This window comes from Tarenaya hassleriana, unplaced genomic scaffold, assembly GCF_000463585.1.
Source record: "Tarenaya hassleriana unplaced genomic scaffold, ASM46358v1 Cleome13, whole genome shotgun sequence".
Classification (NCBI taxonomy): domain Eukaryota; kingdom Viridiplantae; phylum Streptophyta; class Magnoliopsida; order Brassicales; family Cleomaceae; genus Tarenaya; species Tarenaya hassleriana.
The window spans coordinates 2,560,286-2,584,515 of record NW_010963495.1 but is presented as its reverse complement, the minus strand read 5'-3'; the positions used below and the strand labels follow the sequence as shown (position 1 = coordinate 2,584,515).

At 38.2% G+C, this 24,230-nt stretch overlaps 2 protein-coding genes across 5 annotated transcripts; one reads left to right on the top strand and one right to left on the bottom strand.

Annotated features, from left to right (window-relative positions):
- Positions 1-16,058: 16,058 nt before the first annotated feature.
- Positions 16,059-20,534, bottom strand: LOC104807671 (uncharacterized protein At4g38062). 3 transcript variants are annotated; one of them, XM_010533053.2, is made up of 3 exons: positions 20,405-20,534; positions 19,949-20,079; positions 16,059-19,338 (listed from the first exon to the last, which is right to left on the bottom strand). In XM_010533053.2, the coding sequence occupies exon 3, from the start codon at positions 19,302-19,304 to the stop codon at positions 16,134-16,136; it is 3,171 nt and encodes a 1,056-aa protein (XP_010531355.1). In that variant the 5' UTR covers positions 19,305-19,338; positions 19,949-20,079; positions 20,405-20,534; the 3' UTR covers positions 16,059-16,133. The 3 variants fall into 3 exon arrangements, with proteins under 3 accessions (XP_010531355.1, XP_010531354.1, XP_010531356.1); XM_010533052.2 differs by having other exon boundaries at positions 19,949-20,030; XM_010533054.2 differs by lacking the exon at positions 19,949-20,079.
- Positions 20,535-22,116: 1,582 nt separating this feature from the next.
- Positions 22,117-24,002, top strand: LOC104807670. Of its 2 annotated transcripts, XM_010533051.2 has the most exons (3): positions 22,117-22,501; positions 22,911-23,412; positions 23,683-24,002. In XM_010533051.2, the coding sequence occupies exons 2-3, from the start codon at positions 23,001-23,003 to the stop codon at positions 23,730-23,732; spliced, it is 462 nt and encodes a 153-aa protein (XP_010531353.1). In that variant the 5' UTR covers positions 22,117-22,501; positions 22,911-23,000; the 3' UTR covers positions 23,733-24,002. The 2 variants fall into 2 exon arrangements, with proteins under 2 accessions (XP_010531353.1, XP_010531352.1); XM_010533050.2 differs by having other exon boundaries at positions 22,117-23,412.
- Positions 24,003-24,230: the final 228 nt, after the last annotated feature.

Below are 24,230 nucleotides of genomic sequence, written 5' to 3'. Positions count from 1 at the left end.
ATGGCCACCCCTAAGTACACTTTATGTTATATGAAAAAAAGTATATGCGACTTGGTTATGGGTGATTTGAAAAATAGAAGGGTATTCTCATCGTTATATTAATTTATAAATCAATTTTAATCCAAGTAAATAGTAGCAAATAAGATTTAGCCATTAGATACTATAAAAAAATCACATGAGAATCAATATTATAATATTTCTACTTGTGTGAACTTTTCATTCGAAAAAAACTTAAAATAAAAAACTATAATTGATTAAACATGGTTTATAAGAATTTTAATGTCGTAAAAAATCAGGATTACTGCAGTTAAGCTACCTTAGGAAAAATAATATATACAATAAGTCAAAAGGCAATTTATAATGCTAATTAAATCCTTTGACTGAAAGGCTAGGATGCGAAAACTTGCAGTTACTCACTATATGGAGAAAATACCAAACCGGTCTCAAAATACATTAAGACAATGGAATTTTTAATATATTGTTCTTTTTGTAAACATACTATATTGTTTTTTTTTCCTCAAACAAGCATAAATCAGGACAAATTTACATTTACATTACAACAGAATTTAAACTATGGCAGCTTTAGAAATATAACATATATCCAAACCATTCATTTCTTTAAACAAATTAAAATATTCATGCGAACATTAATTGTTATTAAAGAAAATAATCTTTCTTCGTCTGCGTATTTTATTTAGTTTGCGTGGGTTCGATTCTACGTGGGCTAATAGAGGAAAACCATGTCTCTTACAAGTTGCAACGATTCCAACGAATCACATAAACATATTCGTACAAATAACTAAAAACCCAATTCATAATCATATGTCCTTAAACTTTGGACCTATTGGTACGAATAACTAAAAGCCCAATTAACAAAAATAGGCCCAGATGTAGGAATTAAAAATTGAAACAATTATTAATAAATTTAATATTATAAAGATAAAAATGACTAAAACTGATATAACAAATAATAAATAATAACTTTTGTATTATAAGAATTTGCAATCACAACTAATAGTGTATTTGAATCAGAATCATATTTGTTTGCAATCAATCCTATTTACAAATTATTTAATAATATTTCCTATAAAAAAAATAACGAAAGAATCACGTTAATTTTCTTCAGAAATACACATGCATATATACAAAATAAAATCTTATATAGAAGTCTTCCTTTAGGACCTTATCCACTTTCTCGATCTAGACTATAACACGGGCCAATCATGTCCTCCTCCTTCTATACCTTTCTAACCCGTCCAACATGGTTCCTTTGAAAACCCTTGCGATTCTCTCCAACATCTCGAGATTCGTATCTTCTAAATTGAAGATACCAACTCATTTTAAAAATCTAATAAAACGAATAAGATATCTTATTTATACCGAATGAAAATTCCACGTCATTTGTAAGATTCGTCATCGTTTCATTTTATACTACATAATCATATTATCAATTCTCTATCACCACCAGAGGGGATTTAAATGTTTATATTCATTTTAATTTAGTGTCTATATAAAATAGAAATGCAATAACAACAATAATTTTCAATGTTTAATGCCCCTTTGTGTGAATAAATGAAATAACATGTCATCTCTTGATATCGTCTTCCCCAATATCTCTTAATATAAATAATTAAAAACTCAATTTATAACCATACGTCTATAACTTAAGGCCTGTTGATACGAATAACTAAAAGCCCAATCAACAAAAATGTGTTAGGGTGTAGAAATTGAAAATTGAAATAATTATTGATAAATTCAATATTATAAAGATAAAAATAACTAAAAATGAGATAACAAGTAATAAAGAATAACTTTGCATTATATAATAATCTCATTTACAGTATTTGCAATTACAACTAATAGTGTATTTGAATCAGAATCCTATTTGTTTGCAATCAATCCTATTTACAAATTATTTAATAATATTATATAATACCAGGCTCTGATACCATGAAAGATTATTGTAAAAGGCTTAACTTTATTATGAGGGTTACGTCTAATATATACACATCAGGGAGATCAATATAAGTGCAACAACTATACTAAGTTTCCTATATTTATGTGATACACAATATTCACAAGATATGATAGAATATCTCTAATATGCATAATATTTTCTGCAAAAAAAAGAACGAAAGAATCACATTAATTCCCTTTATTTACACACGCATATATACAAAATAAAATTTTACCTTGGTTACTTGTTCTAAGGTCGTGTATTGAAAGGTATCATTTCTTTGGCACAACTCAAACACCTGTCTTGAGTAAGTATAGCTGAAAAAGAAATAAAAGCAGAATCTTTGGATCTGTTCTTATTTTTTCTGCAAAAGTTCATCTGCTTCCTTTAACAGCTTCTCCGCTTCCTCGATCCAAACTATGATATGGATCAACCTTGTCTTCTCCCTGTTAGAAATTCTCTAACAACTATATTTTGGTTTTAATGTCATAATCAATATATGGTATAATTGCTGGTTAATGTGAATAATTGCAGAAGATTATGACCACTAATTACGGATGGTCTAATATGCAAATACAGAAAGGTATAGGGATTAAATAATTATGCAGATACCATGAAGTGTAATTTCCTATTCTTTATGAACGAATTTGGAAATTACATAAATTGATTACTATAAATAGTGGTAGTGGTCCCTATGCTAAGCGTACTGAAATCTGATAGCACCCATTTGTTGTCGGAATAAAATTTCTTATGTTCTAGACTAGAAGGCTTTCTACCTAATCTGCCATTTGTCAAGCTATCATGGATTCAGGTATGTTCAAAACCCAGGTTAATTCTTTGTGTGGTATGCATGATGATTGATCCAGATCAAAGTATTCCGCATAATGTATTTATTATAGTATTTTGTAATTCTTTGTGGGGTAGAGGAATTCTTATTAAGATTATTAGTTAATCTTAATCAAAATTAGAAGAACCGAAATAAACCCAAAACCGACGATTTTAATGTAGCCACCACCAAAATGAGATTCTGACAGTTGTAATTTAAGGTTTTTTAGAAAACCTAAATCAGTCAGAATCTGAGGGTCGGGATCGAGGTATGCACGGGGCTAAATTGTGTATATGACAATATTTTGTCGCCGTCAGTGACCAAGTCCAAAACGATCCCTCGATTTGGTTATAGTGGCAAATATGAAAATAAACAGCAAACCGGAGAGGGACACGTCTGAACCAAGAGTGTCGGATTTCGGACTAAACCGGAACCGGAACTCGTGGTGCCGCAAACTGAAAAGTCACGAAGACGCGGGAAAGTAAACATAAGTCGAGTTGCATGACAACAATGTCTGGCATTTTAGAATGTCGATTGTCGAGTCATGCAGACATGAGACTATGTTCTTTCAAAGGTCCCGAAATCAAAACCGAATGGAAATGTTCGAGGTTGAACGAAACAGAGAAAGAACATTAAAGGATCAGTCTCTGTAAGATCGTTTCAGAAGATTTGGCAAGTGAACTCGCCGGAAAAGTGACTAACGCCGATTGTTACAAACAAAAGGCTTAGGTCACGCAAACCGGTGATGATCTTACCAAACAAACCGAAAAATAAAGGACAATAAAGAACGGAAGAGTTTCAGAAATATTAAAATCTCGTTTTTTTTTGTTCGAATCTGCACATGCATACGTTAAGATCTTGCGCTCAAAGGTTGAACAAACGTATTTATAGGCAGAATCGATCATTAAAAATGTTAATAGAAAGTTCTAGAGAATATTCGGGGAGGGTTAATAGTCTAGGGTTTTTTGAAACAAAACAGAAAATATGCTAAAACTTGGAAACCCTAGAAACCACAAAAGAAAATCGGGGTAGATGAACCGTTAACTCGCCGAAAATCGGCTGATGACTCAGACCTTTTTTGCTCTTCGAAGCATTAAAAATCAGAGAATAAAACGAAATCATCAAAGATTTCTGGTCGGAGGTTTAAATACCTGAAAATCCGGCTCGGACAAGGAAACCCCGAAATTTTTTCGACGTTTATGGCTTGAAATCCAAGGATTTCGCCATCAAACCGTGTAAATATGGAAATACATACATATTTCCATATTCACTTGTCGATATTAAACCCAGAAAACAGAAACAAAAAAAAAATTCAGAGAGAATATCTCTCTGAAGAATGAAGAGAGAGAAGGAACAAGACGAAATGATCTCTGATCAATCGTCTCGTCAAATTTAATGACCTCAAAAAACTGTTTATGGGCTTGGACAAAAGCCCACTAGATTCTCGAAAACTGTGTGGCCCAAAAACAGATATCGGAGCGTCAGAATATGGCAAAGGCGCAAGAAAATTTGGGCCAAAATTCGGCAGGCCCAAAGTGAAAATTAGCAATGATGCTGACAACACGCAACCACTGAGCCGCAGACGTTACTTGGCAGTTGCTCGCAATGACAACATATTATTGCGATTAAGCCTAAATAACATCAAATTTCGCAGAAATTTGGTGAAGTTCACAAAATCTATGAGGGATTTTATGGTGAAACAAGATTTTATGATAACGAATATTATGTTTCTCGATAGGTTGTTCTGCGGCAACATCTCACCAAAGTGAGCTCTCTTGCTAAAAGGGTAACTCTATCGGAAAACATTTAAAGTATATTCGGTATGTTGAGAAATTCATGCGAATATGGAACGATACACAAAAGACGGGAAATATTTGGCAGAACCTCGAACATACATGTGATGATGAATACGATTATCATACGGATGTTCGACTATCAACATCGGCCCAAAGGAAGGTTTTTGGTAGTTGAATTCGATTTTCAGTATTTGATTATTGCAGCGATATCACCGCTAACATGTTGGTACCATTATCCAAAGATAGGGTCCAGTGATGTTTGGTATATCGCACCATTGTTATCATTCTCTTATATCTTGTTTTGAACTGATGTTGTTTACTTTCTTTTTCAGCAAGCAACATCACATCGTCGATCAACTTCATCCCCATGCTAACTGGGGGAAACTTTAAGGCATGGAAGGATAGCGTCATGATCGTACTCGGATGCATGGACATCGACCTTGCATTACGGGAAAAGGCTCCTGCTGATCTCACTACGGAAAGTACGGCTGAACAACTACTTATCATGAGAAGTAGGAGAAATCAAACCGTATGAGTTTGATGATCATGAAACGCGTCGTTCCAGAAATATTCAGGGGTTCGATCTATGAGGAAGAGAATGTCCAGAAGTTCCTCACTGCCTTGTCTCAGCGCTTCGAAAGAAGTGAAAAGCAGGAGACTAGCTCGTTTCTGACGAAACTTGTGTCCAAAAGATACAAAGGCATGGAGAACATTCGGGAATACATTCTCGAGATGAGTGATCTCGTTTCCAAGCTCAAGGCACTTAAGGTGGACATCTCTGATGATCTGTTGGTGCACTTGATCTTGATCTCACTTCCAGCACAATATGGATCTTTTCGGATCTTGTACAATTTCCAAAAGGAAAAATGGACACTTAATGAGTTGATTTCTCATTGTGTTCAAGAAGAAGAGAGATTGAGACATGAGAAAGCAGATGTCGCTCATGTTGTTTCCTCATCAAAGGATAAAGACGTGCGCAAGAAGCACCCAAAGCAAAAGGAAGCTGCTAATCCAGTTCGCAGGAAGCTGTTCAAGAAGCCGGTGAAGAGCTTCACATGCTTCTTCTGCAAGAAAGGTGGGCGCATGAAAAAGGATTGCACATCCTACAAGGCATGGCTTGTCAAGAAAGGTACACTTCTTGCTTTGGTTTGTTCTGAAGTTAATTTGTCTTCTGTACCACAACATACTTGGTGGGTAGATTCTGGGGCTACTACTCACATAAGTATATCCATGCAGGGATGCATAAGGAGCCGGAAGCCAAGTGACTCGGAGAAGCACATTTACGTAGGCAACGACATGGCTGTGGAAGTTGAAGCCATTGGCGTATTTAGATTATTATTAAGTACTGGTTGTTATTTGGATCTTGAGGAAACCTTTGTTGTTCCGTCTTTTAGACGTAACTTAATTTCTATTTCTATTTTGAAAAAAATCGGTTATTCTTGTTCATTTGGAAATGGATGTTTTTCCCTTTACAAAGATTCCATTTTATTTGGTTCTGGTACTTTATCAAGATACGATAATCTTTATATGCTGAATACAATTGTTTCATATAACGAAAACTTCCAAGTTAACTTACGTGGTACAAAACGACAATTAACTGAGGAGAATTCTGCTAAGTTATGGCACAAAAGGTTAGGTCATATGTCCAAACAAAGGATAGAAAGACTCGTGTCAGATGGAATCCTTAATATTCCGGATTTAACACAACTTAAAATTTGTGTTGAATGTATCAAGGATAAGCAGACAACACAAAGACGGTTAGATGCATTTAGAACTAAGGATGTCTTAGAATTGATACACACGGATATCTGTGGACCGTTCCCTATGGCATCATGGAATGGTCAACGATATTTTATATCATTCATAGACGATTATTCTAGATATGGTTACATGTCTCTAATTCACGAGAAGTTATAAGCCTTAGACGTGTTCAAGTCTTTTAAAGCGGAAGTTGAAAATCAACTAAGCAAAAGGATTAAAGCTGTCAGATCCGACCGTGGTGGGGAATACTATGGCCGATATGACGGATCCGGAGAACAACGTCAAGGACCTTTTGCTAAGTACCTAGAGGAGTGTGGTATTGTTCCTCAGTACACTATACCGGGAACTCCTAGCATGAATGGTGTATCTGAACGACGAAACCGAACACTCAAAGATATGGTAAGAAGTATGTTAAGTCATACTACGTTACCAAAATCTCTCTGGGGAGAAGTATTAAAGACAACAGCTTATATTATCAATAGAGTACCAACAAAGGCGGCTAAGCACACTCCTTACGAGCTTTGGACAGGAAGAAAAACCGGTCTTAAAGCATCTAAGAGTTTGGGGTTGTCCAGCAGAGGCTAGACAATATATCCCACATGAGGATAAATTAGATCATCGGACAGTTAGCTGCTATTTTGTTGGATACGCTGAGAAATCAAGGGGTACAAGTTTTATAATCCCAAGAACCGAACTATGTTCGAAACGGGAATAGCTCATTTCTTTGAGGATGTTGAGTTTGAGGGGGGAGATAAAGTAAGAGAAGTTGTCTTTGAAGAAGAATTCGTTTCTCTTCCGGCTATGGTTGATTTTGATATAACACATCAAGATCAACAAGACAACACTCAACTTTCCGAACAACCTCAAGAAGTTGATCCGGAAATTCAACCTCAACAAACTCAAGAAGAAATGTCATTAAGGAGATCCACTAGAGAGAGAAGAAGTGCGATACCAGACGATTATATCGTGTTTCCTCAAGAGCATCAAGAATGCTTAGATTTGATTGATGATCCAGTCAACTTCAGTCAAGTCTTGCAAAGCTCGGATTCTCAGAAGTGGATAGATGCCATGCATGATGAGTACAAGTCCATGCAAGACAACAGTGTCTGGTAACTTGTTCCATTACCCGAAGGCACGAAACCTATTGGTTATAAATGGATATTTAAAACTACAAGGGATTCTAAGGGTAATGTGGACAAGTATAAAACTCGTCTTGTAGCTAAAGGATTTACTCAGAAGGAAGGCATTGACTACAAAGAGACTTTCTCTCCAGTATCATCAAAAGACTCTTTTAGAACCATAATGGCATTAGTAGCTCATTATGACTTAGAGTTACGTCAGATGGATGTAAAGACGACGTTTCTCAATGGAGACATTGATGAGACGATCTATATGCAACAACCAGAAAACTTTGTAATTGGAGATGCAAAGAAAATGGTTTGCAAATTAAAGAAATCCATCTACGGGCTAAAACGGGCATCCCGTCAATGGTATCACAAATTCTGTCAAGTAGTTTGCTCATTTGGTTTTGAATCAAACGCTGTTGAGGAATGCGTATATCATAGGTTCAGTGGGAGTAAATGTATTTTCCTGATTTTGTATGTCGATGACATACTGTTAGCCTCAAACGATATAGGGTTGATGCATGAAACTAAGGCTTTCTTATCAAAGAAATTTGAGATGAAAGATCTTGGTAATGCAACCTTTGTATTAGGAATCCAGATACATCGAGATCATACTCGAGGTATTCTAGGATTATCACAAAGACACTATATCGAAAAGATATTAGCGAGGTTCGGTATGAAAGACTGCAAGATGGGAAATACCCCTATTGCTAAAGGTGACAAGTTTAGTCTTGCACAATGTCCGAAGAACGACTTTGAGCGAAAACAGATGAGAGACATTCCTTATGCTTCGGTATTTGGAAGCCTAATGTACGCTCAAGTATGTACACGTCCAGATTTAGCGTATGCAGTTGGGATGTTAGGAAGATACCTAAGTAACCCTGGTGTGGATCATTGGAAAGCAGCTAAAAGGGTTTTAAGGTATTTACAGAAAACTAAACATCTCATGTTAACTTATAGAAAATCAGATCATTTGGAGATCAAAGGATATACTGATTCTGATTTTGCTGGATGCCAAGACAATCGTCGATCCACTTCAGGCTATGTTTTTCTGTTAGCCGGTGGAGCTGTGTCGTGGAAAAGTGTTAAACAAACACTAACGACAGCTTCAACTATGGAAACAGAGTTTATAGCTTGTTATGAGGCATCTAACCATGGAGTATGGTTGCGGAACTTTGTCACAGGGCTGCTAATAGCCAATAAAGTTGAAAGACCATTAAAATTATATTGTGACAATAAACCAACGCTAATGTACTCCAATAACAACAGGAGCTCGTCTAAGTCAAAACACATTGACATTAAGTTCCTAGTTGTAAAAGAGAGAATACAGAGTAACCAGATAATTCTAGAACATATCGAAACAGCTTCAATGATTGCGGATCCGTTTACTAAAGGTTTACCACCCGGGGTCTTTCTTGAGCATGTAGCTCAAATGGGTGTCATATCATTTGGTGATATGTAGTTTCAGTGGGAGCTGTAAACAAGATTGTTCTATGAATAGAAGAATTCTGCAGAAATAAGGTTTATTGGTTACGGGACTCTTAAAGTTAAAGATCTCCATAAAGAAATGGACCAGTTGAAAATCAGGATATGTCCAAACGAGACAAAAGATTTTCATGCTGCATACCTATACATGATCTATGTCGTTGGATAGGGTGACGTAAAGTGATCTTGGAAGGTTTAGTTGCGCACTAATGCAACGAAAGCCGCCTTGGTCCTTACGTTACATATTCAGTGGACGAGATTGTTAAAGTGTTCACAAAGAACAAGCAATTTTATGAGCTCACTAAAGAAAATCTATATTTACGAGATTATAGACATTTAACCAAGTGGGAGATTGTTAGAAATTCTCTAACAATTATATTTTGGTTTTAATGTCATAATCAATATATGGTATAATTGCTGGTTAATGTGAATAATTGCAGAAGATTATGACCACTAATTACGGATGGTCTAATATGCAAATACAGAAAGGTATAGGGATTAAATAATTATGCAGATACCATGAAGTGTAATTTCTTATTCTTTATGGGCGAATTTGAAAATTACATAAACCGATTACTATAAATAGTGGTAGTGGTCCCTAGGCTAAACGTACTGAAATCTGATAGCACCCATTTGTTGTCGGAATAAAATTTCTTACGTTCTAGACTAGAAGGCTTTCTACCTAATCTGTCATTTGTCAAGCTATCATGGATTCAGGTATGTTCAAAATCCAGATTAATTCTGTGACACCCATAACCCGTGTACAGTATACGGGCTGTGCCACATGGACAAATAATAATAAAATAATAATGCGGGAGCAAAAATACGAAATCCAAAAACATTTTTAAACAAACCAGAGTAAGCAGCGGAAAATACAACAGGCGATCAGTATCGCAAAATAACACCAGTCCGAATAGTTATAATTAACCGTACAAAATGCGGGAAATACAAGTCCCGTAACCCAAAATGTAAATCCCGTACATGATACTGCCTCTCTCAGGTCGTCGTCTGCCGGGTGCGCTAGGCGTAATCCTCGTGATCTGAAAAATGTAAACCACGAGGGCTAAGCACAACTGCTTAGTGAGTAGCCCGGGTTGAACCCGGTAAACCCGTTCTCAGCGAGAACAGTGTTAATTCGATAATTCATAACCAACAAACAACAATGTTATCCATGTATAACCACATCACATCAGTCACATATATGTCAAACACAATCATACCCATATGACATCGCATCATAGGGTTAGCCAAAGATCCTAGTCATATCAACATGACTAGAAGCGTCTCATACACGCCCGTCACTCGCGTGACGTTGGCCTCGCATCACATGCGACTACGCGCGTCTCCTGCGCCTGTCACTCGCGTGACCTCCGATGTCAAGTCCATGACACAGCGGGAATACGAACATACCCGTATGGAGTCCACCATAGGGTCCAGGCATAACCCTAGTCAAGTCCATGACTAGGGGCGTCTCACACGCCCGTCAAGTCCATGACGTTGGCCGTGTCAAGTCCATGACACAATAAACACAACACCCGTATGGAGTCCACCGTAGGGTTCTGCCATAGCCACGTTGGCCGTCGTGTCGCGCACGACTATATCACAACACAATCATGCTGCACTCGTCGCAAGAGTGAGCTACAAACATGGCAATCAACGTGCATATCTTCCCAATACAATCACGCATATCGCGGTATTCGGTCCCGACCGAGATACCGGTTAACGCTATACAAACCACCCAGAATAATCATACAACGAGTCACTCTCATCGTTAGATCACACATCTCACCGCGCGTAACTAACCAAAGATTCGTCGAAAGGTGAGTTTGTATCCTGGGTCGGTCGATCCTTGCGTCTCTATTCCTTTTCTGGGATCATTCGGTCCATTTTCATTGTAATTCGGGTCTAAACCGGTCGGTCCACGTCTTCTGGTTCATCCCGAGTCATTTTCCTCTTATTCTGGCCTAGACCGGTCGGTCCAAGGCCTGGACCGATCGGTCTAGGTGTTCTGTGCCATTCCGGGACCTCTCGGTCTGATTTTTGGTCCGGACCGGTCGGTCCGGGTCCAGACTGGTCAGTCTAGAGGCTGGGCGAAGAACAGATCACGATTTCGCGATTTCCAGATTTTTGCCCAACTTCAATCGACCATATCTCACTCGTTTCTTAACCAAATTTAGTGCCGTTTATTGCTAAATGTTCGTTGAAACATCCTTTATCTAATCCAATCAACAAATCATCGAAATAACACAATAGCATGCTCAGAACGAGCTCACACAGATGGAACTCGAGCCACTCACCTCTGTTTTGGCTCAGATCTGGTTTTGGTCGGCTTTCGAGGTGTTTTCCGACCTGTTTCTTGCCGGAAACTCTTCTAGACACTCTAGGGATGTCCCTCTTCGTGTTCCCGAGCTTCCCTTGCGTCGATTCTCCCTGGTTTTCGCCCCTTTCTCTCTGTTTCTCCTCTCCCTCTCTTTTCTCTGATTTTGTCCGAAAATGATGCAAGGCTGAGCTTCTGCTCAGTTTATGGAGTGAGAGGAAACCCGTTTGGGCCCAAGCCCAGGCCCACCTTCGAGCCTGCAACATTCTGACGGAGTTGGGCGATGATTTGACGTGTTACGGGGCCCAGAGTGGAGAGAAAAGTCGGCCTGAAGGTTGCAAGTTGGCCAGTTGCGTTCGTTGTTCTCCAGACCGGACAGTCTGGCTCTAGACCGGACGGTCTGGACCAGATTTCTGGTTTTTCTTCGCATGTTCAGTCCATTCGGTCCGACCCTCGGTCCACACCCTAGACCGGTCGGTCTAGGCAAATTTTCGACATTTCTCCGTCTTTTTCCCGTCTCTTCGTACGTGGTGTTTTCTCGTTCCTTTTTTCCGTTATTGTATATTCCCGTTTTGATGATAACGCGATGTTTCTATTTAATTATTTATTCTCGAAAATAATTAAATATTCGAATCGGGTTTCGGGGTATTACAAATTCTTTGTGTAGTATGCATGATGATTGGTCCAGATCAAAGTATTCCGCATAATGTATTTATTATAGTATTCTGTAGAATACTATCACTCCCCTCCTTGTGTACCTTGCCAAAGTGATGGTAAATCCCGTTTTAAAAAACTATTGAAATGAATGAGATATATAATTTATTTATAATAAAATTCTACGTCATTTTAAGATTCATCATAGTTAAATAATTATATTATCAATTTTCTATAAATAGATTTAAATATTTATAGTCATTTTAATTTAATATCCATATAAACTAAAAAAAAATAAATATAAATAGTTTTCAATGGTTAATGGTCCTTTGTGTATATAGACGATATACGCATTATGTACATTATTTGTACGTGTATATTATTTGTACATTATCTGTACACATAATACATATAAATAATATTTTAGTTGATATTGTCTTTTCAATATCTCTTAATACAAATAACTAAAAAACGAATGTGGTCGATTGAAGTCTCTCGATCTTCAGGTAGAGTTTGAACGCTTCTCGGGAGTAAGAAGTGTTGGAGCAAGATGTTTGGAGAAGAAAAAGCATTTAAAAAAAACTAAAACTTTACTAAAAAGTAAATTTGAGCTTCCTTCAGCAGAAGCTCATCTACCTCCTTGAGGAGCTTCTCGGCTTCATCGATCCACACTGTGAGCGTCCCAGCCATCCATGGCCAGTCTTCGTCTCCTCATTCTGCAGCTTCTTGAAAAGGTCGACCATGCTTCCTCTGAGCCCTCGTGAGGTTCTCTCCAAGGTGTCGACATTCTTTTTGACGCGGAAACAACATCTTCTCCAGAGATGTTTCAGCGCTTCATCGACGGACGCGTTTATATTGACTGAAAACGAAAATGGCTATTTCATGGGTTCGTTCTGTTGTGAGTTTTGTTTTTAGAATGCTTTAATGGAGTTTAATGTGTTAGGTTAATATGTCTATTTATACTGTGGAAATTCTGGATAGGGTCTGGATAAAACAAACTTATGTCACATTTATGAAACTTATATGAGTGTAAATTTTTTAAATTGAAAAAAAATTGAAGCGAAATAAAAAGAGAGAATTCTATAAAATGTACTATATAAAATCCCAAATTAAAAATTGACGAGAACTATTTCTCAATTCTTAAATTGATTTCAAATAAATTTCCATATAGAAAAAAGGATGTTAATTTCTACAACGTATCAGTATTACATTGCCCCACGTAAAAAAAAGTGTCATTGTCCAGCGTGTCACTATTGATTGCCCCACGTCGAAATCGATGTCATTGTCACTATTAATTGTCCGACATCACCAATACTTGGTCGCCAATGAAGTAACCATATCAATTGCCCCAGGTACAACGAACGAGAAAAACTGCGGCTTCTCGGAAAGTGTCGCCGGAGAATTTTATGGCCGTCGGAATCCAGAAGGTTCCACGAGTCGGAACTTGTTCCAAGGTGGTGGATTGAAGGGTATCATTTTTTGCAAAACTCAAACACCTGTCTTGAGTAAGTATAGCTAAAAAAAAAAACAAAAGCAGAATCCTTGGACTTGGTCTTATTTTTTCTACAAAAGTTCATCTACTTCCTTTAACAGCTTCTCCGCTTCCTCGATCCAAACTATGATATAGGTCAACCTTGTCTTCTCCCCTCCTTTTATACCATTCCCAACCAGATCAAGAATGATTCATTTGAGAACTCTTGTGATTCTCTCTAACGTCTCGAGATTCGTGTCTTGCAAAGTGATGGTAAATCACGTTTTAAAAAACTATTGAAATGAATGAGATATATAATTTATTTATAATAAAAATTCTATCGTCATTTTTAAGATTCATCATAGTTAAATAATCATATTATCAATTTTCTATCACGTAAATGGATTTAAATGTTATATTCGTTTTAATTTAATATCCATATAAACAAAAGATAAAATAAATATCAATAGTTTTCAATAGTTAATGGTTCTTTGTGTATATAAATAATATACGCATTATGTACATTATCTGTACAGATGATGTATACATTATCTGTACAGTTAATGCGTACATTATTTGTACATTATCTGTACACATCTGTACATATAATGCGTTTCCCCTTCGGCCATCTCTCTCTCCCTTCCCGACGGTATGTTTCGATTCGATTCGATCGCGAGCGCGGAAGTCTTTATAAAATTAATTTTGTATAATAAAATTTGGAATTTAAAATTGAAATCTATAGTTATTAATAAATTTAATATCATAAAGATAAAAAAAATAAGATAACGGATGATAAATAATAATTTTGCATTATATAATCATTTCGTTTACACGATTTGCAATCACAACGAATACTGTACTTGAATCACAACCCTATTTGTTTGCAATCAATTCTATTTACAGATTTGCAGTCACAACTAATAATGAATTTGAATTAGAATCTTATTTGATTTCAGTCAATCTATTTATTAAATTTGCAATCATATTTAATAATATTGGGCATCATATTTCCTGCAAAAAAGAAAGGAAACGAACGAGTCACATTAATTTCCCTCAGATAGACACATGCATGCATATATATATATATAATATATAATAAAACCTGACCTTTGTTATTTGTTCCAACGCGGATTGAATAGTGTCAATTTTTTGACACAGTTCAAAAGCTTGTCTGGAGTAAGAACCGGTGAAACAGGAACAAAAGCATGATGTTTGGAGCTCATCTTCCTTCTTCTGCAGAACTGTGTCTGCTTCCTTTAAGATCTTATTCACCTCCTCGACCTAGAATATGACCCGTGCCAGCCCTGTCTTCCTCTCCTCCTCCTCTATCTTTCCAACCACGTCGAGCACGATTCCTTCGAGAATCCTTGATGCTCTCTCCAACCTCTCGAAATTCTTTTTCAGGCGGAAGCAGCTTCTTCACCAGAGGTGTTTCAGCACCTCATCGGCGGACGCGTTTACATTGGCTGCAAACGAAATCGGCGATGTCATGTGGTTCGTGTGGGTTTTGTTTTTGGAATGCTTTGATTTGATTGGGTTTAGTGGGTTGGGTTAATGTATCTATTTATACTGCAGACATCCGGTTGAAGGCTGATAAGACAAACTTGTGCGCATTTATGAGACTTATATGAGTGTAAATTTTTAAAATTGAAAAAAAAAACGAAATAAAAAGAGAAAATTCCATAAAATGTACCGTATAAACTCTTAAATTAAAAATTCATCAGAACTATTCCCCAATTCTTAAAAAATTTTTTTTGGTAAATATGGGGAACCCCTGTGACTACCTACCCTTACAAACGGAGACGAACTGGTCACCACCCGCGCCTAACAATCCCTATGGACTTCAGTCTGCCGGACCTGGCCACCAGACGCACCTAATGCTCGGGCCGTAGTTGGGCTTAAGCGCCTATGCACACGAGCCTACAACACACGCGTATGAGGTAAATCAGTCCATTATGATGGGCTGACAGACGAGCAGGTCAAGGGGAAGGAAGAGCGACAAAAGGATTCGAACCCTCCACCTCAGGGTGCTGCTCCCCTGCTCCCTTACCACCTGACCTGGCCCTACAGGTCCAATTCTTAAATTGATTTCAAATAAATTCTGTTACGTGTCAATATTACATTATCCCACATCGAACAAGGTATCATTATCGTTATTAATTGCTCCACGTAACCAATACTTGGTCACCAAGGAATTGCTCTAGGTACAACGAACACGAAAACGAGGAAATTGCGGCTTCTCAGAAAGTGTCCCCGGATAATTTTACGGCCGCCGGAATCCGGAACTGTGACTCTTTGTGTCTGCAGATGTGGGGGCTCAGAGCACGAGGAGGTACTTGCTCTAAGCAAGAGAGTGGTGAATATGGATTATATATGTATAATGATTCCTTTTCTTTGAACAACATATTAATGTATTTCATTATACACGTGAAAAAGAATTCACATAATTCGGTATAGCATATAATTATTTGTTCATTATCAAAATCCCACATGCTATGCGCGCGCGCGCACACACACTCTCGGACTGTAATCACGCGTTTTGTACATGTGAGTGTTACAAAGTTCCACCACTTCGGAAACACACGAGTCAAATGGGGGCTTTGACTTTTTCAAGTCTTCCGTACATTTGACTTTCTCCACGTTCTGTGTCACCGTACTCCAAACGGGTGGGATTGGAACAACATCAACAAATCATCAATGTCTGTGGAAAAAGTAACACAAAAGGGTTGTTTTCAGTTATTGCTAGTTGAGTAATCTAAATGGCGATCTCTCTTCAATGGCGGTCTCCTGCTTTGTCGCTGCTGGTCTTGGAGAAGCAACAATGGCGGCGGAGACTGAATTCTCCTTTCCATCACATGTTCCAGAAGATCGATGGGTTATGCTCTCGAGGGCTCTCATCATCTTCTTGTCCTCACTGGACAGCTTCCACATTTCACAGTCGAATTCACCGACCAAACTCCATAGCTTCGAGACTTCCTCTTGTAAGTTTGTCTTCTCGACTCTGAGCTTCTCTACCATTTCATCTGAAGTTCTTAGCTTTTCTCCCGTTTGTTTGTTCGCTTCTTTCAACTCATCCTGCTTCATTTCCAGTTCAGCTTCCAACTCTGATGCTTTTTGTCTGAAACACGAGACGAATTTCTCCGACATTTCGAGTATCTTTCTTGTGTTTGAGATTTCTTCTTCCAGTCCCGTGATCAACATGTTTTTCTCTTCGATCTCCACTTCAGCTATGATCTTCGATTCTGCCATCTTCTCCCATGCCCTGTTAACGGAATCAGCTTCGGCTTTCTTCTGTTCCAGCAGTGAAGAAATCAGCTTCGATTCCTGCTCCACTTCATGTAGTTTCTGGTCTTTCTTTTCCACAAGGCCAGTGAGAATCTTTCTCTCATTCTCCAGTTTTCCCTCTGCTGTTATATGCACAAAGACAGCACCTTCAAGTTCCCTTCTGAGTGATTCTTGTTCCAAACTCTCCACTTCTCTTTGGAGGGCTTCCTCGATCTCATTTTTCTCTCTCATGATCCGGAGAAGGGTTTCTTTCTCCGACTTAGAAGAAGCGTCTGTCTTTGATCTCGCAGAACTGACGGCCTTTAGTTCATCAGCAAGCTCGTTCCTTTCTTGCTTAATGGCTTCTCCAACTTTGACTTGCTCAAGAAGAGAGGCCTCCAATCTTTTGCGCAAGTTCTGGTTTTGTTCAAGATCAGCTTTCAGTCTTTCAGCAATAGACTTCCAGACCCATAATTCAAATTCAAGCTCGTGTGCTTCAGAGATTTTCTCAGTCAATTCGAAATTCGCCACTTCTAAGGCCTTGAAAACTTCGGCAAGTTTCCTTTCGGAGTTGCTTTCCGCCTGTCCTATACTCTCTTTCAATAGAAGTTGACACTTGGTCGAGTCCTCGAGCATTTCCTTTAAATTCTCTAGCTCCCTCTGCCTTTGCTCTTCACATTCATGCATTGACCCTATATCTCTCATCATGGAGGCAGTCTTCTCTGACTCTTCTGCCAGCTTAGCATTTGCAGAGTTCAGCTTTCCACAGAGTTCTTTGATTTTCTCCTTTGAATCACATTCAAGCTGCAAAATCCGCTCCTCTAAAAGAACCTGATTTTTATCTGAATCCTGTAGCATCTCCTTATACTTCTCAATTTCTTTCTCGGATGACAACTGCTTCTCTTTGACAACGTTGAAAGACTGGACCTGCCTAGTCAGTTCCACCACCTTCTCTCGTTCTTCAAGTAGCTCCGAGTTTGCATTATCCAATGCATCACAAACTTGTCCTAGTTTCTCATCATAGTCATTTTCAATTTCCCTGAGTTTTTCTTTCATCCGGGTCTGGTTTGTTGATGATTCCTCAAGCATTTCCTTGCACCTCGCTACTTCTTTTTGCATTTGAAGATTCTGATCTTCAACGAGATTGAGAAACTCTATCTTTATCAGCAAGCTCGCGGCCTTTTCACGCTCTTCTTCAATCTCTCTTCGCGCTTTAGCCAGCACGACATCTTTCTGTTCTAGCTGCTTCATCAGTATCAATGACCTCTTCTCTTCTCTTTCCTCATCAATAGTCTTTTCTCCCTTGAAATCTGGAAGCCTTGACCCAGCCTCATAGATGGTCTCAGTTAGCACTAAAAACATAACTGAAATCTCTTCATACTGTAACTTCATTTCAACTAGGGAAGAATGACAGTATTCCAGTTCCAACTCGACCTCTTTCAAGGCAGCTTCCTTGCTTTGCAACTGTAACTGATAGACATTTATCTCACAAGTCATCTTCTCTAGTTGAGAGCTCCATTCAGCTTCTTTACCTCTTAAATTAGCCGAACATTGCTTGTGTATCTGTTCTAAACTCCGGAGCTTGTTTTTCAGTTTTGAAAGTGAAGAACTTCCAGATCCCTGAATGCTAGCTTCCTGGAGTTCCTTCAAAGAAACCAACAACTCTCTGTTTTCTTTTTCTAACTTGTCATTCTGATAGTTCGTTTCTTTATAATAAGCCTCCTTTGTGCTCAAAGAATGCCTCAGAGCTGCCACTTCCTCGTCTCTTTTGGCAGCCAAATCGTCAAGTTGTGACCTGGCATCCTGGCACTCGGCAAAAGCATCTTCATATCGAGATTTAAACTCTGAAACTTGCATTTCAAGACGTTTTCTTCGGGTCTCTTCTTGGGTCAATGCGTTGTTGCACATCTGCAATTTCTTCTGAAGATCCTCTAAGATTCTAGTCTGTGAATCTAGTTTTGTCTCAAGAGAAGAGATCTCATCCAGAAGCGCGGTTCTTTCTCTTTCCCACTCTTTGCTGCTGGTGTTGAACTGATCCTGGAGGTTTTTATGAGCTTCCTCAAGATGTTTGAACTGCTCTCTCTTCCATTTTAGAGTCTCTTCCACTCGACTCTTCTCCTCTTCTAATTTCATCAATATATCATCTCTTTCTCTAAGCTCTTTTGGAGCCTTTGCATTTTTCTCTGCTTCCATCAATTTCTTCTCTGATGCTGCTAGATGCCCCTTGAGCCCTTCAATCTCAGCCCTGTAGACATTGATTTTCTGTTCTAGATCGATGTTCTTCTCATTCGCTTCATCCAAAGTCAACATCAGCTTTCTGTTCTCCTCTTCAGATTTCCGATACCTATCTTCCCCCTCAGTTCTGAGTTTATCATTAGCATCACTCACACGCTTAAGAATAGACTCTTTTTCCATCAAAGAACGTTTCAGATCCTCATTTGCTCGCTTCAACTCAGAAAGTTCCATCTTTTTCTCCTCGAGTTCATGATTCTGCTTCTCAGTTGTTGAATTGGCCTCTTGTATTTTGATGAGCTGTTCATTTTGGACTCTCTTTAGATTCTCAAGAAGCTCAGCCTTGTTTTTGATATCGGCCTTGAGCTTCTCATTTTCAAATTTGACTTCATCCAGCTCTTCGTATACTCTCTCCATTTAAACTTCTCCAGCAAAATACTTCCAGAGATATCTGCATAAAACCGGATTCGCATTTGAGTACATCTTAAACGGCGAGAGAAAACAGACCAAACACTGTCCTGAACCTAGAGGATAGATAACAAACAAGAAGCATAGCTGCTCAGACACCATAGACAAAGTTCTAGTCTCCATAACATCTCTGTTGACGAGCATGAAACGGACACAAGGACAATCGGACAAGAATCAGACTCGGACATAATCAAGGCTGCTAAGACGTGACTAACCCAGAATGCAACACAAATGGAAATTCTGCAATGCACCGTTAACATATATATATGTTTCCTTTTGTACATGATTCACTTCCTTTTCTATATGTATGTCGAACATGTACATATGCTAAAGTAGGTTGTACATGATAATTAAGGGGAATGAAGGGAATATTTTTTACAGAATTCTCCCCCCCTAAGAACCCTAAACCTCTTCTTCTTTCTGGCAAGAGTTGCAGCATCGAATAAAGCTCTGCTTTGATCTGCAACCCAATTCTTCTCATCTTGTTAATTTCTTTATTCTCATCAGTCTGCTTCAAAGCACATATCTTGCCGAAGAAATCTTGCATTACCAAAAGATGAAAGCTAAACCAACAGAGACAGTATGTAAATCACCTGCTTAAGTGAAGCGGTGGTATCAAAGTGCCTAAGGAGTGGATCTTCAACACAGAAACGTGATACAGCTTCAGTTCAGGTCCTACCATATTTCAGAAATTCATCCATCATGAGCAATAGAATCACACCCCCTAAAGGCAATATATAAAATTCAACGCAAAACCACTGCAGAAAAATATGTATAAACAAAAATAAAGGAAACGCGAAACCCTAGGAGGGAGAGTAGTGCAAATCGCCATTGCCAAGCAGAAACACAAACAAAGAAGAATCGAAACCAGTAATTAGCTTGAATTACGGAGAGATCATTCCCAGAAACTGTCTACGTAAAATCACAATGTCGATCGATCTAAATTATTATCTTGATTTCCAGCAGAATAAGATCCATCAAATGCCGAGAAAAATTGATTTTCCATTTCAGCATAAACCAAACAGCGAAGATAATTGAAAACACGGTACCTGTTCTCGGCAATAACAGACTCGCCACCGAAAACAATCGATAGATCTGAAGGTTTTGTTCGGATGGGAAGAAAGTGCGAGAATATTGGAGGAGAAGGAAACTAACTGAACACGACAGAGGGAAAGGGCTTTTTTGAAAACAAAATAGAGCCGTTGGAGGGGAGAGGGGCATCCTGGATTTAAAATCGTGATACTAACGGCGTTACTCGACGGATTCACGGTCCGTTTGTTTTGTCTCCTTTTAAAACGGTCGATAACCGTTTTCGATAAGCCCATGTGTGATGCATCATATTGGGCTAGCATGAGTCGGCCCATCTCAATCAACAGTTTTTTTTCCTCACCCTTTTCCTTTTTTTTTAAGGAAAAAAAGTGTTTAACCAGTTCATATATCTTTTGGAATATTAATGGTATGTATTTGATGGATTTTATTTATACGTATAGATTTTCTGTATCCGTTTCCGTGAAATTTATACATTATTATGTTCATTATTTAGTTCAAAATTTCCTATTATATTTAAAAACTCCTTTGGTACATTTCATAAAAACCACTTTCTGTATTTCAATATGTTCGGATATATTCTGACTTGTCGTCTGAGAGTTTCGTATGAAAAACAAACAATTCAACTTTAATATGTATATATATGCATATATTACTAAAACTATTTTACGTAGGGATAGAATTTGTTTCATATATAAATATAGCATTTCGTTATTATCGTCGATATTTTTTTTAAAATTGAAAAATACATTGTACTTTTGGTTCAATTAAACCTTATCAAGTATGTTAAATGGATGTGTATGCCACATCACTTCCACCTTATGGGGCATATTAGTTATGATTGCAAAAATTATTTACGATACGAATCATGGATGAAGCATATATTTAGTAAAATATTATATATATATATTGATTGAGAGGGATCGGTCAACAAGACATCACAACAACTTCACGTTATTGTTAATTGAAATCTATACACACACACATACACGTGTCGATTACCTAGACGAAGCTTATCCCTAATGAACAATTTAGCGTAAAATCCTCTAGGCAAAAATGCTTTTTTTTTAAAAAAAAAAATGTGTTGTATTGTTCCAAAATGATTTATGCATCTTGTCTTTGCCTAAAACCCTATATCCGTTCAAAAAGAAAGCCTATACCATATGATTAAATTTAATTATATATATTAACCTAAAAGTGTTATATATATGTATATATTCATATAATAAGGCGGATAAATTGGGATTGATCTCTAGATTCGCCAACCACTATGCAAATTATCTTTGTTTAATGCCGAGAAAATTGACTTTATTTGATTTGATTGCTTAATAATAATTACAAAGACAAAAGGCAAGGACACTTAAATTACCATTTGATAATGTATGGGTACATATCCACATTATGGAATAACATAGGCAGGTTTTTCTCTGAAATTAATTTAAAATAAAATGAGTAATTTATGTGTCGACGAAAAAAGCTTACTGGATTGACACGTGTCAGAAACCTGAGCGGCGCACAAAAAAGCTTACTCGATATGCCATGTCATCAAATTTTACGGTCATGATAGCCACTTGTCCACAAATCAACGGTAGCCAGGAAGTGTCGCTTCGATTTAAATTAAATAAATAGTAACAAAATAACAATAACTTTATATTCTTCAATATCTATAATCACAGCAATCGCTGTTTTTTGATTGATGGAGCACCGTCTGATTAAACAAATGGACGATCGTGGCCGTTGGTTCACATGACACCAAAGTCTCGGAGAAACCGAATTATAAAGTTGCAGACGAACGACGAGCTCTGATGAGCAGAGAGAAGGTCGGGTATAGAGAGGCGATGGAGGAGAACGATAGATAATTCGGAAATCTAGGGTTTCTTATTCGTATCGATCCGATTCTATTTCTATAATCACCGTTTCTGGCTTTGGATCTGGTCGACTCTTTGGTTCGCACATCGGTTGATGTGGCCGTGAAATCTCGCTGAAATTCTAGGGTTCTTCGTCTTTACCGATTTGTTCTGGTGGAACGTTCCCTGTCTTGCCAGTATTCAATGGACCATTTGGCCGCGTGAGTTGGGGATTTCCAGTCTCTTGTCGAGGTCGTGACTTGGCGTGCTCTTGTTTTCCCAATTTCCATCGTTTTCTTCCGAGGAACAGGGACAAATTTTCGTGGGAATGTTGCAACTTTCTCTGGGCATTCAAACGAGAGATTTGTTTCTTATTGTCATGGTCAATTGAGCCATTCTTTTCAAATTCTCGGCGTTATGTTTTATCCGACGTTCGATATATGATCTGCTGAAGTGAAAGTGAACCTTTTTTACTCGCTTGTGATTTTGGATGTCGTTGGTTACCTGCGAGTGTTCTTGATGAATTTGAACTGCGATTTTAAATTCTTTGACGATTGTTTCCTTCGTCCATTGGTTTCTTCTTTTTTATTGGTTCGTTTGTGCAATTGAAATCCGCGTCAACCGACCTGATAATTTGCCAGTACATTGGTTCCTATAACAGGCAGCATCTGTTTCATCAGATTATCTTCTCTGATTCCATATTTGGCCGATTCATACGAAGTCTGTGAGTTTCTGTGTTCATCTCTGGAGAATGAAGGGAGTGTCGGTACCAATCCCAAGCTGGCCATGGTGGTTATTAGTTGGTCGGAAAGAGAGAGAACCAGTCTCAAATGGGACAGATGCTCTGAAGTTCCCTTCAAAGATATCTTCATGCAAGGGAAAAGTCAAGAGAAGATGGATCGGGAAAGGTGGGATGAGAAAGGAAGTGGACCATGAGACGGTGTCGCTGTCTGACGGCGGGAAGTGTTGGTATGGTTCAGAAACAGATGGACCTGAGTGGTCCGTTGGGTGGACAGAGCCACATGGACCTGATTTTGAGAGCAACGATGAAGGGGACAGTGGATTTCTAGTGCTGGTTCCATGTTACAGGGCTGTAGTGGAAGAAGGTTCTAGCAACCAGCTCCTGAGTGCTGTCAAGAATTTTCCCACCGGAATCTCTCCCGGTAAGCTAATCTCTTGATTTGATGAGTTACTATATGATTGAGGTTTCTGGTAATGCTTGTTTAGGATACCGAACGTTGATATAGTGTAGTTTTAGCAATGCACATGGACGAGAGCCATAAACCAGCATAGATAGTTTTTTCTCATGGTAGTGGTCAAGTGTGTTCAATACAGAGCAGCTTATGGTTCCATCCATGGCGATGATTTCGATATAGTATGCTTGTCCAAAGGGCAACCTTTCTGATCTTTGGCATCTCTCATCAAATGCGCAGATGGACATAACTACATGGAGCAGTGGCTCTCGGCTCTTCATAATCTTTAAACGCTGTTGGAACTTGGCCACGGTCGTTTGCGTTTGTAAAAAAAAAACATTGCTTGTAGCAGTGTCCTCTAATATGATTTGAAAGCAACATTTAGTGATATTTGACCCAGAAAACAGAAAAAAAAAAAAGGGTTCATATAAGATGATGATGATGATGATGGATTTATTGGAGATCACATGGTGGGTGTGAAGGAGATTTGATGGAGAGATTGTTTCTACGTTTTACCATTGTAAGTTATCACTGGTGCTGTGAATATGCGACGTATTGCATCTCGTCCTGTACGTAACTGTCCCCCCTTAGTTAACTGCCACTGATCTATGTTCACAAGTAACTCTATTGTACTCGTGTTAACATTACAGTGATCGAGGAAACTGCTCCTGTCTGAACGCAGGGGAGAGACCCTTCTGAATCCATCAGAGGCTTCTAATCAGTTTAGGCCCACCGCTACTCTTTTTTTTCCATAAACAAAAAGCTAAGATAATAATGTACACAGGAGA

What these genes read in the sequence shown, in the direction of transcription:
- LOC104807670 (XM_010533051.2), top strand. Translation starts at nt 23,001, where the DNA reads ATGAAGGGAGTGTCGGTACCAATCCCAAGCTGGCCATGGTGGTTATTA. An exon ending in TCCCACCGGAATCTCTCCCG is followed by an intron (nt 23,413 to 23,682) that starts GTAAGCTAATCT and finishes TCAAATGCGCAG; the next exon opens with ATGGACATAACTACATGGAG.
- LOC104807671 (XM_010533053.2), bottom strand. Translation starts at nt 19,304, where the DNA reads ATGGAGAGAGTATACGAAGAGCTGGATGAAGTCAAATTTGAAAATGAG.